This window comes from Mus caroli, chromosome 2 (assembly GCF_900094665.2).
Source record: "Mus caroli chromosome 2, CAROLI_EIJ_v1.1, whole genome shotgun sequence".
Taxonomy (NCBI): domain Eukaryota; kingdom Metazoa; phylum Chordata; class Mammalia; order Rodentia; family Muridae; genus Mus; species Mus caroli.
In genome coordinates this window covers 39,271,916-39,292,748 of record NC_034571.1, presented here as the reverse complement: position 1 = coordinate 39,292,748, position 20,833 = coordinate 39,271,916, and the positions used below count along the sequence as shown (strand labels likewise).

At 38.2% G+C, this 20,833-nt stretch overlaps 1 protein-coding gene across 1 annotated transcript in view; it reads right to left on the bottom strand.

The window, feature by feature from the left end:
* Kynu (kynureninase) overlaps positions 1-20,833 on the bottom strand; it is a 128,501-nt gene that overhangs the window by 1,063 nt on the left and 106,605 nt on the right. Inside the window, exons 12-15 of the mRNA XM_029484813.1 lie at positions 12,741-12,793; positions 11,419-11,504; positions 1,990-2,220; positions 431-593 (exon numbers count right to left, since the gene is read on the bottom strand). Coding sequence (XP_029340673.1) covers positions 471-593; positions 1,990-2,220; positions 11,419-11,504; positions 12,741-12,793 — 493 coding nt within the window. The 3' untranslated portion in view covers positions 431-470. The remainder of the gene's footprint in view (positions 1-430; positions 594-1,989; positions 2,221-11,418; positions 11,505-12,740; positions 12,794-20,833) is intronic.

Here is a 20,833-nt window from a genome sequence, read left to right as displayed (position 1 = left end):
GGGGGGGGGAGAGATTGTAACAGCTTAAAAGGCTGCCCCCCCGAATTAGATAAAACATGATAATATCAAACATATTTCAGATGATTCAGTTACAAATATTAAAATAAAACTATAGCAAAATTAAAGTAATACTTCTAATATTTATACAAGAAGTCCACATACATTATAACGTTGGAAATTCAGTCACAAATTAAAGAGAAAATGTTTCAGTGACCATGGAATGTGACAACTGATCAAGACAGTCATCTGTAGGTTGTAGTCATGTAAAGTGTGACTTCATAATTCACAGGACACCACATTCCCCAGAAACACAGATATTAAAGCATACACCAGGTTTTATGTAAATTTTTTTATAGTTATCATTTCTGTGCAATCAATTTCTGGAGATTTTTTAATGAATAAAATTCAAAAGAAGTGGAAACTCCATCACCTTTCAGTGACATTTACTTGAGTTATGCTAGAAAACATAGCTAGCTTCTTTCTGAAGAGTCGAGTATGGAAGTGAGCAGTCTGATGAACTTATAAACATCATGGAAAGAATTATAGAGAGGAACAGGGGCCACACGGATGCCGTCTGGTTCTCGCTTGTCACACTGGAGGGAGAAAAATAAATAAAAATAAAAATAAAGCAACCATCTTCGCAGTGTCCACACATAGAAATTCTACTTCCATGACAAAATTTCATATAGATCATGACTTCCCTCAAACTTAATACATGAGCACCTATGTTTGTCATTGTTAGCAAAATTTTACATCTCTGCTTACTTAAACTGTCTCCTTAGTAGTGACACTAACAGTTGGTTCTCATATGAGTGTCCAAACTATGTTTCTGAAGTCACTGGCAGTTCTCTTTGAAAGCTGGAAAGTGTTTGAAAGCTTTCCAGAGGGTTAACAGGACTCTGGGTCTCACTGAGATTTAAAGAGCTTCAGAAGTTAATTCTCTAATCCCTGGCCATGGAGATAGGAGTTGTCTCTATGTCCCAGGGAGTGCTGATGGGGTTGAAAGGAGGATCACATAATTTAACTGGCAGTCGTCACCGTGGCCAACTTTTAAGAAATGTCCATTGTAGCTACGAGTGAATATAGTCTGTGTATGCTATCTTTTTAATTCCTATAAAGACTCTTTGTGTGTTATTAAACTGAAAACACAGATGAAACATCTCAAGACAAAGGAGCACGGGTTTCCCCAGAGTACAGAAGTAGGGAGGGGCTCAGCTTGGTTTACAGTGTCCATACTATAACATGAGCCCAGAGGCAAGGTAACCTTTGTAAAGCTGTGAGTACTAATGAGTGGAATGCAGCCCCACCCACATACCTCTTCCCTTAAAACTTTAGCATGTATCAGTTCTCCTCAAGAGGCTAAGAAGCCTACATAAATTTATCAAATACAGACATATGCAAACCACAGTAAACATTCTTTGCCTTATTCTAATTCCTGAGAAATGTCACCACATTGTTTTTGGTTGAACTCATAAAAAAAGGAGAGTAATTAATTTTATGAACCAAAAGAGGGTGGTTTGAATTATTTTTCCAATAAGGCATAAAAAGGGTTATCTTTTAGGTTATAGGTTAACTCTATAAATTATATATATCCATATATATGAAAGCACTTATATACATATATACATATATATTTATGCTTATTTTGACATTTTTCTTAAAAACCAAATTAGTGAAAACTTTGTCTTCACTGACTCTGATGAAATATATCCCTGATTATCTATTAAAAAAAAAAACGTGTAAATAACACAAGACTATTTTTCAAAAGCAAGATTTGCTACTTATTCCCTTTGATCAGAAATGACCGTGGGCTCTTGTAGCCATCCATCAGGGCTAATGTTGAATGCTAAGTTGATGTCTGACTTGTCTTGACTGGTTGACTAGAAGGATATGCAATAATAGGATAAGTTTAGTAACCTAAGACTCATCCCAACCTGGAACCCAAAGAGAAAGCGAGGTGAAATGCAAGACATAAACTTATATACATACAACGACTCCTCTTTTTTCTAGTTCCTTAAAAACGCTTTTCTTGGGAATGGAAAAGGTGAGTGTTAACTGGCAGCCACGCTCCTCTGCTCTGGACGGGGTGATGATATTCACAATCGGCCCCTTGTTTTCGGTGTTATCTTTGCTGTGGTAATGTTTGAGCATGTATTCCAGATAACCTGTCAGCAGAATGGATTTTCTTCTCAGCGCAGTCATAGTCGCTTGCTGAAAGACCTGAGAGTCACAATCAGATTAGCAGTGGCTACTGATTTACAGAGAAGCAAACTTAAACGTGTATCACACATCAGAAAGGACATTCTCATTTTTGGTCAAGTAAAAAACCATCACATTTTAAAAAATACTTCTTCCAGTAAAACATGTTGTCTTTTAAATGCTTCATCATTAAATAGCAAAAGTAGTTTCCATGACAGCAAATATGTGTGACTGCTCTTTAAACAATGTTTGTGAGAAAAGAAAATTTTGCTTTAGGGTACTCAACTGTTGTCTGTATTTTGGTCTACAGAAAGTCCAAAACAAGACAAATTCCTTTGTAAAAGGTGGCTGCTGATATTGTTTATAATGTCCTGCTGAACACTACAGTTTTCCAAACTCAGTAGTTTTGGGGTGTTTGTTTGTTTGTTTGTTTGTTTGTTGAGAGGCAGGGTTTTTCTGTATAGCCCTGATTGTCCTGGAACTCACTCTGTAGACCAGGCTGGGCTCAAACTCAGAGATCCACCTGCCTCAGGCTTCTGAGTCCTGGGATTAAAGGTGCATACCACCGTCACCTGGCTTGTTTTTCTTTTTCTTTGTTCTTTTGGTTTGTTTGTTTGCTTGAAGTTAAATTATAAAGTTGAGTTTCCCAGGGAAGCTAATAATGTTGAGTAAATATTTATTGTGGCTGAGGAATTTAGTCGCCACTGCCTCCACCTCTCTTTTCCTTGCAAAACTCTAGCACTTGTGTAAAATATTGACTGGCCTATCCTGGTGAGTGACAAGGCTCTACAGAAGTTCACGTGGTAAGGATAAGGGCCAGAACAGACATGCTTTTCTGTCTTGTTTAGAAATTGTATCCTCCTTATAAAAACTGGAGCTCATGTTAACGGCATGACATATGTGGCATGCCATTTAATGTCCCTTGCTTTAACATAAGCTAAAATATCAAGAACAACTATGGTGATGTCATTTAGTGTTATCTGGATTTCATCAGGACATGAATCGGGACATGTGAGAAGACATTTTAATCAGACTTGACACAGTAGGCAAAGGTTTGGATTTGCTGAAAGTTCAGACTCTCTCAATCAGTTAAGGTCCACTACAAGCAGGGGCTAGGGTCTGTTTTAGATCTTCAGTGCATGTGGTTGTGAAATGGCTGAAGTTTAGAGCAGTTTGAGGTGAAAAGATGCATCTGCTTTAGGCAGAGGCAGCTGCAGGCAGAGGCAGGTGCCGGTATCTTCGGTGAGGTCTGGGTACCACAACATCAACTTCAGGATGTTGGATTGAAACTACTGGGAGTTTCATTCTCTTGTGCAAAACAAGATGCTGGTGCTGGGAGCCTCTGGGAAGCCAGTTAGGCTTCAGATTAGCATATTCCTTGAAGGGCAGAAACAGATCAGCAAGGCATGGCTTATAAGGTTTGAAAGAAAGACTGAGAGATACATTAGCGCATGTTTCTCCTTGGAGATGATAATAGTCTCAAAATATTGTGTTTAGTAAAGAATTCTATAAAAAAATCCTGCTTCGGCTACAGACCCCAACCACGCACATAGGGTAATGCGTGAGACAGAGTTGCCCCTTTCTGTCGCTTCTCGGACTCTTGCAAGTGCCCAAACTCTCAACAGCCAAGGTCAGAAAACAAAACAGCATTGGACTTTCATGTGATTGGAAAATGTTGGCACATTTTCTGATAGACTATAATATATAAGGATCCTACTTAGTGGTACCTAATACAACACAATTGCTGTGTAGCTATTTGTAAACACAGTATCATCTGGGCATAGTGAAAAAACAAACAAACAAACAAACAAAAAAATCCGAAGTCTGTACGAGGAGGCTGTTTTCCCCTGGGTGTAGACTCTGTGAATGGAGATCCTATGCAGGTGGAGGGCAAAGTGTCCACTCTTAGTAACTCATTTGTATCTGTAGGTGATGAAGATATTGGAGATTGTTAACTAACATTTCTAACGTTAAAAAGAAGAGGCGTTTGCTTTTACCGATTCCTTTTATAAATAAAGTTTAATTGTCTTCAGTGCCAGCCATGTAAAAAAAGGAGCATTTACATCCACTGACGGTTTAAGTCGGGTTCTTCATCTAGTCACACTGTGTGCACATTGAAGAACAGGGCGGACTGAGATTAGAAACACACCTCAAAATTCCAAGGCCTACCCTATGACCCAGTTCCTCCGGCAGAACTCCACCTGTTTTCTAAGACCATTTCACCAGCTGGGTACCAGACCTGCAAATACTGGGGACTGCATTCAAACCACGTGGTCTGAGTTTTTCCCAGTGGCCTCATAGAGCAGAAAAGTCCGTTCCGAAGTCCCAAACTGAACTATTAAGACAGCTAGGGATAAGTCTTAGCACTGGAATGTCTGCCGCAAGTGCCAGGGGATTGCTCATCAGCGTGGAAAAACAAACAAACAAAGAAACAAACAAACAAAACAAGCAAACAAAACAAGCAAACACACAAAGCAAACAAACAAAAGAATGGTTAATAGGAGTCAGATGAGAAATACCACACATGCTGCTCGATTTCCCTCTTGCTTTTATTTAATTTCACTCTTTCAATAATCAGTGGGTGAGGGTGTGTGTGTGTGTGTGTGTGTGTGTGTGTGTAATTATCGGAAGTTAAAAACACAATTTTTAAATCTTATAGGTTTTAACAGAATTCCTGTCAGACATCTCTACTTACTTAATTTTGTTGTTACCGTGTGAAATGAACACAAGGCTGGGAAGGTTACATCCTCAAGTTAGGGGAGTTAGAACCAAGGTAGGAAGGTTAGCCCCCTATATCCGAATTTTCCCCCAATTAATTTAAATACTAATACAACAAGAAGCCTATGATTGGGCAGTGGAAAAGGGAGGCAGAGCAAAGGTTTTCAGGGACAGACAGGGAGAGAAGAGGAAAAGGAAGGAAGATGAGAGGAGAAGAAGACTATCCAGGTTCCGCATGACTTTAAATAGCCACAGGTAGCTATGTATATCATAAAAAGATTGAATAGTTGAGATAACTTGTCTAATCTAGGTGGGCAGCTGGTATTATTATCAATTAATTGGCAAGGAAATAATTGCGTGGGCATCTTGAATTGAGAATTTGTTGATATATAAATCTGATTAATTACAAACTTCTAGAGTTTTGATTTACTGGATTAAGGGGATTTGTGACAACTAGCTACAGGGGATAGATGGCTGAAAAGGTACGGGCAGCTCTGAGCCAGGCGAATAGGATCAGGAAAGACCACTGAATGGGGCTAGCCTAGAGGCAGAGAGACTGTGGACAGAGAGTAGCTGGTTATAGTGCGAGTTGGTGCCATTTTTTTTAATATTTCCCTCAACAGACCCTCTCACTAGGAAGGTTATATACTATTTAAACTGGGCAAGCATGTAGTGACTAGTTTTCCATTATTCTGATTTTTTTCTTAAATTATTTTTTCTTTAAATTCCCCTTTTCTCTCCCTTTCATTCTTCCTTCCTTCCTTCCTTCCTTCCTTCCTTCCTTCCTTCCTTCCTTCCTTCCTTCCTTCCTTGTTTCCTTTCTTGTTTCCTTCCTTGTTTCCTTTCTTGTTTCCTTCCTTCCTTCTTTCTTTTTCTCTTCTTTCCTTTCTTCCTAGCCATCCATTCATCCATCCATTCATCAATCCATTTATTCATTCATTCATTCAGAGACAGTGCCTTAGTGGCCTGGAGCTCACAGATATCCACCCATCTCTGCCTCTGCCTTCTGAGTGTCGGTATATAAAATGTGAGCCACCATGACCATCTGGCTTCTCTTAAATTTTCAAACTTGAGTCTCCATGCCTTGTGAAGGAACACACTGCTTTTTGTCCTTGCTGCTGTCTTGACCTTCATCACCATGCAATCAACCAAAAAACTTAGCTTGTGTTTTTAAACAGCTTTTTTTTTAAACTGTTTATAGCATTATAAATATTATATGTTGAGCAGAGGTAGACATTGTGTAATCGTTGCTATATAAAAAATGTGAACCTTAAATAGAAAATACACAAAAATTCCAACTTACCTGTCAGAGGACTGAAGAAACTTCTGAAGTTCTCTACTCTAGACCTCTTCATTACCAAAATGGAACACACACACACACACACACACACACACACACACACACACACACGAGCTGTTCTGCTCATTTGAAGTCATGCTTAATGTATAGTGCGGATGGAGTGTTGGTTCCTTCCAAGGCTCACTCTGTTGCTGATCAGCACAGTGTATTTAAATGGCTCTATGAATGACTGCCAGCCAGCAGGAAAGGCAGTGACAGTTGGAAGCCGATGATAGGAACTACTTTTACTGATATCAGTTAAGCCAACGTAGTTTTTTTTTTTTTATTTTCATATGTTCTTTATTAAACTATGTTCAATTACTATATATATTACCAACTATACACAGAATAATAATATAACCAGAGATATCTTCCAATTATGAGGGTTGAAATTCTTACATTTCAAATTTTTTTTTGTTTTTTTTTTTGATTTTTAATATTTTTATTACATATTTTCCTCAATTACATTTCCAATGCTATCCCAAAAGTCCCCCGTAGCGCCCCCCACTTCCCTACCCACCCATTCCCATTCTTTTGGCCCTGGCATTCCCCTATATTGGGGCATATAAAGTTTGCAAGTCCAATGGGCCTCTCTTTCCATTGATGGCCGACTAGGCCATCTTTCGATACATATGCAGCTAGAGACAAGAGCTCCGGGGTTCTGGTTAGTACATCATGTTGTTCCAACAATAGGGTTGCAGATCCCTTTAGCTCCTTGGGTACTTTCTCTAGCTTCTCCATTGGGAGCCCTGTGATACATCCAATAGCTGACTGTGAACATCCACTCCTGTGTTTGCTAGGCCCCGGCATCGTCTCACAAGAGACAGCTATATTTGGGTCCTTTCAGCAAAATCTTGCTAGTGTATGCAATGGTGTCNGCGTTTAGAAGCTGATTATGGGACGGATCCCTGGATACAGCAGTCTCTAAATGGTCCATCCTTTCATCACAGCTACGAACTTTGTCTCTGTAACTCCTTCCCTGGGTGTTTTGTTCCCAATTCTAAGAAGGTGCACAGTGTCCACGCTTTGGTCTTCATTCTTCTTGAGTTTCATGCGTTTATCAAATTGTATCTTATATCTTGGGTATCCTAAGTTTTGGGCTAATATCCACTTATCAATGAATACATATTGTGTGAGTTCTTTTGTGATTGTGTTACTTCACTCAAGATGATGCCCTCCAGGTCCAACCATTTGGCTAGGAATTTCATAAATTCATTCTTTTTACTGCTTGTGGACGTTGTACATCGTGGTGCGGAGCCTAGTGCGCACCACGATGTACAACGTCCACAAGCAGTGGGACATCTTCTGGATATATGCCCAGGAGAGGTATTGCTGGATCCTCCGGTAGTACTATGTCCAATTTTCTGAGGAACCGCCAGACTGATTTCCAGAGTGGTTGTACAAGCTTGCAATCCCACCAACAATGGAGGAGTGTTCCTCTTTCTCCACATCCTCGCCAGCATCTGCTGTCACCTGAATTTTTGATCTTAGCCATTCTGACTGGTGTGAGGTGGAATCTCAGGGTTGTTTTGATTTGCATTTCCCTGATGATTAAGGATGTTGAACATTTTTTCAGGTGTTTCTCTGCCATTCGGTATTCCTCAGGTGAGAATTCTTTGTTCAGTTCTGAGCCCCATTTTTTAATGGGGTTATTTGACTTTCTGGAGTCCACCTTCTTGAGTTCTTTATATATATTGGATATTAGTCCCTTATCTGATTTAGGATAGGTGAAGATCCTTTCCCAATCTGTTGGTGGTTTTTTTGTCTTATTGATGGTGTCTTTAGCCTTGCAGAAGCTTTGTAGTTTCATGAGGTCCCACTTGTCAATTCTCGATCTTACAGCACAAGCCATTACTGTTTTATTCAGGAATTTTTCCCCTGTGCCCATATCTTCAAGGCTTTTCCCCACTTTCTCCTCTATAAGTTTCAGTGTCTCTGGTTTTATGTGAAGTTCCTTGATCCACTTAGACTTGACCTTAGTACAAGGAGATAGGAATGGATCGATTCGCATTCTTCTACATGTTAACAACCAGTTGTGCCAGCACCATTTGTTGAAAATGCTGTCTTTCTTCCACTGGATGTTTTTAGCTCCCTTGTCGAAGATCAAGTGACCATAGGTGTGTGGGTTTATTTCTGGTTCTTCAATTCTATTCCATTGGTCTATTTGTCTGTCACTATACCAGTACCATGCAGTTTTTATCACAATTGCTCTGTAGTAGAGCTTTAGGTCCGGCATGGTGATTCCACCAGAGGTTCTTTTATCCTTGAGAAGAGTTTTTGCTATCCTAGGTTTTTTGTTATTCCAGATGAATTTGCAGATTGCACTTTCTAATTCGTTGAAGGCCAACGTAGTTGTAAACACAGCCATGTTAATACAAGTTTAAATGTATTGGGTGGACGCATGCGGGGGTTCACAAGTGAGGTCAGAGGACAGCACCGTGGATTCTGTCTGTTCCTTCCACCTTCATTTCCATGGATTTTCTAGTTTGTGCAGGAAGCACTTCACTTGCTGACCCATCTTCCTGGCTCTGTGCAGTTGATTTTTAAGTATAGAATCCTCCAGTTGTTTTTCAAGTTTATAGGACAGTTTGTTTGTTTGTTTGCTTGCTTGCTTTTAAAAAGTAGATAAGACACACTGGTTAAATCATTTATTTCTTTCATTTATATAATGGCCATATTTATATATATTTTTTAGTAAGTTTGAGTCCTTGCCTTCTCTCTTCTTATTTCTCTGTTCCTTTATCCTTCTGTTCTCCCAGCTTGCCCTCCCCATCCCTTTTCTCCCTGGATTATGTAGCCTTTCTCCCTTTGCTCTCACTCCCTTACATTCCCTTCCCTGGGACATTTTCCTTTCTTTTCTCCACAGTGTGGCTTACGCCCAGGAATAAACAAACACAACATGTAAACAAATGCTTCCCAGTGCATCTTTACATGGCTCAGAAATAACACAGAACTTGGGATAACAGAGGGAAGTATGCATCATTTTGAAATTTCAAATGTTTGCAATTAAAAATGAGGAAGAAAAAATTTCAGAACCACTTTAGCCAATACAAGGCTTGAGTACTGTGTTTAACAACAACAATCAAAGAAGAGGCTATCTTTCGGGGGAGGGGCATTGGATAAGTGGGAAGGGGGACAAGAAGGAGGAAAGTAGCCTAACAATATTTAATTAAAATCTACAAGAGCTAAAAGTAGAAACAAACAAACAAACAAACAAACAAACGATCATTTGGCCAGAACAAAGCCTTGGTAATGAATAGCTACAATGGACTCAAGAAGCTGCCGAAAATTAGTGCCATGTTTCAGGTGTCTGCTAAGGTTCTTTTGGTAAGTTTACATTTAGGTCTTAAAGGGAAAAACACGAGTCAGCCTTCAGAGTCTGAGAGTGGAAATTTGATGTGTGTGCCTCTAATTCAGCATGGTTGTATAAAGAAGAAACTGGCACCCTTCAGGGCAGACAGTTTGCTAAGACGAGAGGGTGTGACCCCATAGACTGGGATCAACCCACTTCAAAGGTGGAGAGAACTGAGTTGGAGGTCATCTAGTCCTGAGGGGGAAAACATGGAAAATTTCTGAATATATGGATAAGGGAAATCAAAAGAAATGGGCTAAATGCTGGTGCACCCTAGCTCCCAAGCGTGAGTCTTGGCTGCTTTCATACTTAGCTTTTCTGTTAAAACCTTGCAAACTGAGATGATAGTTGCTGTTTTAAAATCAAGCACAACATTTTTCCTTATGGATATTACAAATCATTACAAAACTATTAAATATCATTAGATAAAGTACTGCACAGACTTTCCCTCCAAAAAAAAGAAAGAAAAAACTTTAAAAATTATTACCCTGGCTGCAAAATAATCTCATTTTGTCTATTTTTCATCAGAACAAAACAGTCCAAAAAAGGGTGAAAACGGCGCATGCTCCATCTAGTGGTCAAACGGCGGCGATGCGTTCTAAAGTAGGCTGCTATGAGAAAGGCAGTTGACACTATCTAGTGGTGGTGAAGGTGTACAAAAACAGGAACTTCATGATGCCACCCAGTGGCCAGAATGAGGAACTGCTGCGTTTGGGATTTAGATGAGAGATTCTTTCTAATCACCCCATTTCAAACTCAAATCCTGCACAAGATTTCCTAAAATATCACGAATTAGATGATAGAAGACATGAAGGAAACAAATTCAAATCTTATTTGACTAGGAGGTGTAAAACATTTGTTTAAAGAGGTATAATTTTTAAAGTACATTTTAGTCAATGAATTCCATTCATATGTGTATCAATATTAAGGGTATAACTTTGGAAACATATTTTTGTTTTATGTGTATGGGCGTTTTGTCGGCAGGCGTGCTTATGCCTCATATGTGTGCCTGGTGCCCACAGAGGTCAGAAAAGGACATTGGATTCCCTGGGACTGGAGTTTCAGACCTTTGTGAACTGCCGTGTTGGTTCTGGGAATCAAGCCTCAGTCCTCTAGAAGAGCAGCCAGTAGTCTAAAGCCCTAGCAACTTCGTGAGTCCCAAATTCTACCATTTTAATTACTTGATAAGTAATAACAATATGCAGCATATTTACTTAAAGGAATTTAGAATATCACTAAATGATATTAAAGCCCTATTTAAAAGAAAATAGAGTACTCACTGTAGTATTGGTACATGTGTCCAATGCCACAGTCACCCCAGTAAGAAAAATACTACCCTGTTGAGTGAGGCCCTCTTACTCCATGGGCCCTTTACTCTAATTCTCCACAGTTATCCTTCAGCCTTAGTTTCCTGTTAGGTTTTACAGGGAGCTTTGGTCGTTCCTTGGCTTGTAGAACTAGCAGTGACAGGATGCCTTGTAGTCCTAAATACCAGCTACAAGAATGAATTAACTTAGAATGAAACTCTACATGCTTATGTGGTTTATGGAGAGATGAGCATTGACCCAGTCAAGTCCAAGCATGTCTCAATAGAACAGCAGCATACGTGTCTTCCACTCCAGGTCCATCTCACAAATACAGCAAATGCAAGGTCACAGTCACAGACATGGTCAACAGAAAATGCTGCCTGTTTTCCATCACTTCTGTTTCCTAGGGATCTTTCTGATCAGCAGAAACCCTTTAGGACCAGTCACAGCCAGGGGAGGTAAGCAGAACAGGAGGGGTCAAGGCAGAAGCCCAGGTCTCTTACCTCTAAACTGGCGTGCAAGGAGCAGACCAACAAAATGGGAGGGTTTGAAATTCGGAATCCATTGGCCCCAGGGATTAATTGTAGTTCTGAAAAATTAATATGATGTCATTATGTACAACATACTTTTCAAAGGGGCATATAACTGTAAAGAAGTCGATATTGAAAGAGTAAATCTTAAGACCATTCCCCCCCCCCCAGGTGGCGTTCCTAAATTATGTAAAAGAAATCTGAAAGAGGGACAATCCTGACACGTTTCCAATCCAGTGGCCATTTCCAGGACTCGATCTCAACACTGTCAGATGACTTGACATTAGAATCCTTACATAGAAGATACAAATGGTCTGAACCCTATGCTCTGTCTCCCTGGTTCCAAGCCAGTGTTTCCTTTTTACACTGTGCTTTAAGAACCCCCTCATGGCTAGTAAACAAACAAACAAACAAACAAACATAGCTCAGATAATTGAAGTTATTGGCGGGACAGTTAATGTTAGCAGCCTGGGTATATTACAGACTTCTGGAATGACTGGGATTTTCCATCAGGCCTCTTGCTATTTGGCTGTTGTGAATTTAAAGCCAGATAAATAGTTCCTAAGTCATGGATACACACTAAGACACAGAGTTTTTATTTAACTGGCAAATGTTCATGATGCCTCCTGTGTTCTAGATGGCTGGAGTACCAGCACAAGAAGAAAAAGAGCTCAGACATGACCCTAAGGCATGATGGAAGCTTCCTTACTACCATTGATGTACACCCTATAAGGTGTACATCACCTCTTTGGTACACGGTAAATGCCACAGCATTGGAACATTTAGAACAAGGAATGCATGTGAACATTTGCTTAAAGTATTATAGTGTGCCCTAGAGTTCGTAGTTTCGCATTTAACTTACTCTTAAATCAACACTGAAGTCACCATTGCTTCACATTAGATATGAGGAACAGAACCTACAATGTCTGGCATGGTCACAAAGCGGGATTGATGCTTACGCTGCTCTGGCTCTGGCCTCCATCACCAAGTTGCGCCTTGCCTTCACTGATTGTATTTTGGCCATTCTGACTCAGGAATCTGACCAAGCCACATGAGCCACAGGCTAGATTTCATTTCCTTTAATCTCTCTTCAAAGGGATGAAATGCAAAATCATGCTAAATCTATAAACACTTAGCCTTACATACTGAAATGTCATTTCTTATTTTGGAAACCACAGTGACATTTTCAAAGTGCATTCTCTGTGGGGCATGTCTATTGCATGGAATACAAAGGCAGTTGAGAGTCAGAACGATGTGAAAACAGAATCTCATGTGATAAACTTGAATATACTTACTGTTATCCATGTTAAATCTTGTACTGAGTTCATGGCCGAACCATCCCACTAGCCTGAAATTTAAGATAACAATAGGCATTTGGTCTACAATACTACTGAAGATAATTTAGTAATTTAGGAATTCATGGTGAGAATATTAGAATAAATTGTGGTTTAAGTTACCAAGTCCTTAAGTATATAAATATTATACAATAGAATGAAAAGTATCAAAAATAAGAAAAATTAATTTCTCATATTATTTTAGAACAGTTAAATATACTTACAATTAATATTTTCCTATTCAATGATTGCTTTTTATTTTTCAAATGATTTAGATAAACATCAGTTAGGGTTTTGATTTTAAATGCCAAAATGAAGGTTAAAGGTCAGTGGTACCATTTGGTAGTTTACAATATAACCCTAGAGACTTGGTCTAGCAAGACTGGATTGAGTGACTAGAGTGTTTGAATATTTTCTTAAGAAAAAAAATGTATTCCTTTGTTTTGGACTTCATTTTCATTAAATGGTGTTTTAATGAGCAAGACAGAAAATATAGACTATATAGAAAAAATTATGTGTGTCTTTGTTAGAAGCAAAACAGGACAAAACAATTTAGAGTAATAAAGCAATCATCAATCAATCAATCAACCTTGAGAAAAACAGAATGCTTCAGCCAAGAGTTTTCTTTCTATTTTCAGCAATTTTAAAATAATTTTCTTTTTAAATATAAACAAAAGAAGAATATAAAAGGCACTATACTCTAGGTTCACAAACACTTAAAATCCTGTGTTAAAAAGGTAGACCAAGTTACAGAGAAAATGACCAATAGGGAAAGAAGTGATCTTGTTATTTTTATTTATTTATTTTTTATTTTATTAGATATTTTCTTTATTTACATCAAAGAGAAGAATACTAAAATGTTCAAAGAGCCATACTTCCCTGAATAAAGAGGAAATGCAAATATACCTACACCATTCAGCAAAACAAACATCATATCTTAGTCCCACAAACAAAGAAAAATTTCAAGTAACAAAAAGTATTAAACTACATTGAAGGTCCTGAATTGACGACATGGGATAAACTTTATGATGCCTACTTTGGCCAAGAAAGGCAAGATGTGGATTTAGTTGTGAAGTGATGTAGATTTAGTTGTTGAGTGTTGTGGATTTAGTTGTTTAGTGTTGTACATTGCAAGCATTCAACCCTCTCTGGACTATGACATGATGAGTGGAGACCCAACAGCAGGAAAGAGTCTACGTGAAATTCTCAAGAAAAGCAGCACACCTGTGCACATGGAAATCACAAGCCACAGGAGCTGCCACAAAAGGCCATGGAAGGGTAGAGCATGTAATAAATAAATGCAAAGGAAAGTTGTGAACAATATTCAATATGATAAGAAAATATCACAAGAAGATGTAGGAAAGGGACAATTGCAATGATGTACAGGCAAAAAAGCAAAACAACAATGACAGAGAAACAACCCTGCCATTAAGGAATATGACCAGCCCCATGCCCAGAGGAGATGCTGAAACTTCAGCAGCTGCCCAAGAGTTTTACAGAGAGCCCCTGGACTTTTATCAGTCACCATGGGTATTGGGGTGGCTGTTTTGGTGACAGTACTGTTTTGAGTCTTGTTAGTAATCCCAATGAAAACTCTTATGTTTTAGCTCTGGTGCAAATATTGATCTGGTTTATTATGTTTTCCCTCCCTGTGATGACTGGAGGTGTCTGTGTGTCTGTGTGTGTGTGTGTGTGTGTGGGGCTTCTTCTTAAGAAAAGTGTTACATACGACATACATCTTGGAAATGTGATAATGAAAATAAGTGTGTGGAATTAAGTTTGAAAAGAAAACAGGTCACATGAACGACATAAAGTTTTGGAAGGAACATGAGAAAGTCAGGGTGGGCAAAGAGATCAGAACAGAGGAATCAACAGGGCAGACATGCCAGGAAAGAATGAGGTATTATGCGACTTACAGACAATGTGGTAATTATCAATCAGCCCCCCAAAATGAAAAAATTTATCATCACCCTGAGATTATAAGAAAAAAAAGAAATAAAAGATAATTTGAGAATTTTAAAAGGTTGGATTATTTCAACAGTATTTTACTGAATAAAGATTGATTTGAATCTTTATATTGAAAACATGCAATGGTATCTGAGAGTCACAGAGGCACACTGACTAATTAGAAGGTTAGGTTATAAGGAGTTCAGAAAGGAAAGGAAGTCAGAGCAAAGGGTGATGGGTGGTTAGGCAGAAAAAGGAAGAGATGTACTAAACCATCATTATTTAATGAAAAGAAATAATAGAACTTAAAAAATAATTTTTAAATAAAATTATAAGATCAGAACATTCTAATTTAAAATCTTGAACAGGAAAAGTGTTTGAAATGCTCCTTTAAAGAACTTACTACAGAAGACACAACATTAAACAACACTGAATAAATTCTAGGCACATCTATCAAAGCAATATTGTGTCTAGGGAGCATCTTGAAAAAGAACAGGATTTGATTATGTCACAAAGCAAGCAGAGTCACTGAAAATGAATGATTCAGAAATAAACAGAAATAAAAGGAGAAAAAATATTGATAGAAGTTTAAAAAGATGCAACCTTTATGTCTAACAAGATAGAATTTATTAAATAATAAAATGGTATTTCTTAATATTAGTGGTGACTTGCAGGCAAAACAGTTTAAAGTTTCTGGACATTGCTGCATACCTTTCTCTGAGTTCAAGGCCAGCATGTTTTACATAGTGTGTTCCAGAACAGCCAGCACTACATAAAGAGATCCTGGCTCAAAAGGCCAAAAATATTTTTTTTTCTAGACAGATGCAGGATTATTGACAATGAAGACACAGCAGAAGCTGCATGGGAAGACAGGATTCCTGTGACAGGTACGTGTTACTAACTTTTCTAGGTCTATAAAAAAAACAATTGTGCAAAAATAAAAAATTACAGAAGTCAATCTCACCAACACAATATAATGATGGATTCTGAGATAATTATCATAGATTTCAAAAATCTGTGAAGATATTCATTATCACAAAACTGGGATAGTGTCAAGATGTATGTATTCTATGATCTAATAAAACCAGCAATTAATAGAAAAGCCAGAATGGAAAAGGTTGTTGCTACCAAGCTAAGGAGAAGAAAAGTTATAGCAATTACATTCAGAAGAAAGAGGGAAATACATTGAATTGAGAGTTTCCTGGGCACACTGCTTAAATACCACTCAGAAAATAAAACAGCAATTACAGCCAGTAAGAGAAACACTGACATGGACACTTTGGAAATAACACAGAACACACCTGTATACACAAGTCAAAGTCAGCAGTGCTCAGCAGATTCTGCTTCCTTAGGAAAGTGTAAGACAACGCAGTAGAGAACATAAACTGTCATGTGGAGAGTTAACCACAAAGGAGGAAAACTTAGTTTATCATAATGCAGAGATGACTTAACAGTATTTTAAAACCTAAATAAAACGAACACTTTTCTAATAGAATGTGATTCATTCAACTCAGTTTCAGAAAGGAAAAAGTATAAACCAAAGGAACTTATTGAACTAGAAACATTATAAAAAACTTACAGCCATAATAGAAAATCCATCGCACTACTGTTTTGGGGACAGATAAATCTCAACATCATTTATTCCCATACATCAAAAATTATTCCATCAAATTATTTAAAAAATACTATTTGTTAAGCAATATAATATCAATATAAAACTAAGTTAGAATGTCAGATATAAAATCAGACCAGTCATGAGTGTGCTAATATACAATCATAAAAAAAACCTGTAAACCAAATAGGAAAGATATACCTTGCAAATTAAGCATTCTGTAAGCAGTTAAGACTAATTTTTTTTGGCCTATATTTGTTTGACCCCTATATTTGTCTGCACCAGATATGCTTAACCACATGTGGGTGGGAGGTATATGGGCAGAAAATAAGTGAGGATGAATGCCTGCCCTTGATTGGATGTAGGCAGGATGTTTACAGACAGGAAGTATGTCAGGGTGTATGCTTGCTCCGATTGGACCTATAGTGAATGCAGTGAATTGTGAATTTTGCCTCTATAAGCCTCTGAAAAACATGACTTGGGGCCATTTTCTGGAAACTCAGAGATGGACCTGCCAGAGAGTCCATCAACCTGGCCAGTATTCAAAGCTTGCTTTAAATTTGGCTTTTACCTGTAGTAGTGCTCTTATTCTCTATCAATGGGATTAAGATTTTCTGGAGGCCTCAGTGAGATTCAGACCATCTGTCCAAATCCTTCAGCTGGACGTTCACTCCAGAACTCCAGGGCTGAGGGGGCACTTCAAGAGGCATGTGCCTTGAGATAGTCCAAGACACCTAGCCTGCCTTTAGTTTACAGACTATCAGAGTGAACGTCCATGTTGTGAAAAGCAGCAAACACCTAGAAGACCTCCTGGTGAGTTATAGATTGATTTGGTCCTGTGGGATCCCTATCTAGGCTGTGGAGGGGGTTCCACGGGGCCCAATATTCTCCTGACAAGGGCAAATAGCAAGAAGTTGCCTGCTCATCTAGTTCTGGTTGACTGGAAAGTTTTGTCTCTCAGTTTCTCACCAAAGTGCGTCTTCCTGTTTTGTTGGAAAGTTTTGTCTGTGTTTTCTGATGTGTGTGTAAGTTTTATTGCAAACATGCAGCCATGAAAGAAATAGGTTGTATAATTTGTTGTCTATGCTGCCATGAACTACTAGCTACCAACCACCACTGCCTTAGCTGCTTTTATGGCTGAGGTTCAGAATTTATCACTGAGCTGTTTGGTCTCTAGATGTGGGTTAGCAGGAGTTCAGATGTCTTTTGGGTATGGATAACACTAAAGGTTTTTTTATGTTGTTTGGCTTTATTAGAAAACTGGCTCTAGAGTTGGATTATGGCTTTCCCTTCTCTAGACTCCAATGTATGTAACAGTTTCCTCTGTCTCCTGACTCAGTCAAGCCACTTGACGCTGTGACAGGGAGAAAAATAGCAAAGCAGAACAGCCAAAATATTGGACTTAGTTTATGTGAACATTCAATACCTCAAGATTTATATACTTATTGTATTGGATATGGTTGAAAATCTGTAAAGTCCATGAAAAAGTTAAGTTAAAACTCGTAACACTGGGTGTTAATCACTAAAAATGTGTACATAAGTAATCTTTATGTAAGATTACTTATGTAAGTAAGAGGAATCATGTATCCTGGGATATAAACAACACATGCTAACTTCTGTCCCCCATCAGTATGGAGGCAACCACATGGGTGGTCTTTATCATTGCTAAGGTTGGAGAGGGCAGATATTTATGACATTCCTGCCATCTTGATTGAAGATGACTACTTGTTGTGGGCATACCAAAGAGGCAACAAGTCTCTAAGATATTTTGGATTAGGATGAATTTTTATATGGTAATTTCTGTCCTGACCTGAAAACAAGGTTTATGAAAAATAGGATTCAGAAACAATAATTGTTTAATAAGGTATTAAAGTTTCATCTCCATGCATTCATATGCAAGGGTGTGCCTTGCACTGGCAGCCAAACTTTGTAACAGTCACCCAGGTGATATTGGATGCAAAGATGTGCAGGGGTAACAGCCGAGGCTTGCAAATGGGTGGCACGACTGGAGTTCCTAAAGGGAGCCCAATCGCAATGGAGGGCCATAGCAGCATTGGAAGACTGGTGCAATGTGAAAGTCACCCAAAGCACCAGTCACAGTGAACTGGAGGAGGCTACGCCCTACAAGGCAGGCAATACATGTGCTGCCAAAGGTGCAACCAAGTAGGTGATCCAAGCCCCTCGGGAAAGCCAAAAGGATTGACTCCCAGATACTGAACTTTGAATTGATTACATTGTTAGAGCCTTGTTTTGCCTTCTGCAGATTGTGGTTGTATCCTGTATCTTCCCTCTTGAAGTAAAAATGGTACTTTATTTTTGATATTGCAGGAACACACAATTGATAGATTTTAAATGTTTTAATGAGGAAATTTTTGAGTTTTATAGAAAACAGCAACAGCTTTTAAAATACTTAAATTTATAAGGCTATGGGACAGTGAGGTTTATAGAATGTTTTATTAATATATGATCTTACAAGTAAATAAATAAAAAGGTTAAAAATTAGGGCCAAAGCTATGAGCATGAGTGACTACAGCAGAAACTCGAATGTTCCTATCTTGTGATATAGCAAGACAATGACCCAAGCAGTCTTGCAAAGGGCTCGAAGCAGCTTCTCAACCTATGGCTCACAATTCTTTGGGGGTCAAAAAGACCTTTTTAAATGGGTAGCCTAGGCCCACCAGCATGTCGGGTGCTTGCATTGTGATTCGTAATAGTGGCAAAATCACAGTTGTGAAATAGGCATGAGGGTGGTTTTATGGTTGGGTGTCACCACAACATGAGTAACTGATTTGAAGGGTTGAAGCCTTAGGAAGAATGAGAAGTCCTGGGTTACAGAATGTCTCTCCTTACCTAACGTCTATTCACGGTTAAGTATGTATATATAGCCTCCTTGTCATTACTAACTTTGTTACACTTAAGCTATTTTGATAAAGTGAGTCATATAAGAAACTGTTATATTCTGTAAATGATAACTATAAAAGTATCAGGAAAAATTCGCAGTCTCTTTGTAGGCTGTATTTAGAGTTAAAGTTTTATATTGATACTAAAAGAGCATCAGTTCAGAAACTATTATTTTCAAAGCTCAAATTTACAGAGATGAAGCTATAAATTCCTAGTCTTATAAAAACTATTAATGCCAACTGTTAAAGATAATTAAGACATACAAGTTAATGGTCAGCCATCTTATAAACGATCAAATAGTTTAACATGTTAGAACTATACTTTTAGATGTGCTAAGTGCTAATGTAATTAATTACAGGGAAAAAAGGTTTTATTTAGCCTCTACATGTGTTTTTAATATTAAACTTAAAACCAAGACACTAAAAACAAGAAAAGTTTGTTTAGCTCAGATACACTTGATAGATAATTACCCTCAAACTTTGTCAGAGATCTGATGAATGTGGCATTTACAATGTCTAACGGAAAAGCATCGATTGCACCTCTTTGCCTAGATAAAGGTAGGTCAGTCCCCCTCCCCCCCTGCTCCATTCCTCCCTAACAGTAAAGCTCTCATCTTCAGGATATTGCAGCCAAAGACTGATGCTGTCCAGGTGCCTCTTCCCCCAATGCCGTGGATACCACAGGAGCTTGGGATGGACCTTCTAGGCAATGGACTAGGCTCTCTCACTTTGACTGATACATGGGTCACTTGAATTATACTTCCACTATAATTTATCCTTCTCAGATTTCTGGTATTGATGGCTTTGTCAGCTCAGCAGCAGCAAACAGGTTCTTTCCCAAGGCTGAAGACACCTTGTCATACATATTTCATGTGTAAAAATTAGGCCTTGCTTTTTCTAGAGCTTCTATGTCTTCTGCTGAAAAAATGTAGACAAGTTTGCCTGCCTAACAGGCTTCATATTAAAAAAATAACAGGTTTCAGACATAAGTTTACACTAACAGAACACGATTTATGATTGTTCTCAGAAAAAAACACTATTTGTGTCTCTGTTAAATGATTAGATTGAAAGAAAAGGGGTTGAATTCTATGCAAGTTTTGAGGATCTAAGATAATGTCCTAGGATATTAAAGTCTCTAAGTTCTGTTGGTCTAGCAAGTGTTCTCTAAGGTATATAAAGGACTGAAAATATGACAGCTTAAGAAAAGTTCCGAGAGTCGCAGAAAACAATTTAAGCTGTATAAATGTTATAAAGTTATAATGAGGTGGTTTAAGTCATATGACAATGAGAAATGTTTCATAATTCTTCCCCATTCTATGCTATTGTTACACTAAGATTTCAGAAGTTTAGAGTTTGAACATTGATCAGTAGAGCTCTAATAGGCTGGCTGAGCACTAATAGCTATTATCAGTCACAAGCTCAAGATATTAAATTGCTTGCTTTGATTTCTTTTTTTTTTTTTTGACATCATTTATCTCTTTTTATTTTTTTATTTTTTTTTAAATAAAATACACATTTATATTTGTACAAATTAATCCCTCGGTTGAATTCCAAAATGTATGAGAAAGTCTGTAATGCTATACAGTTATACACAA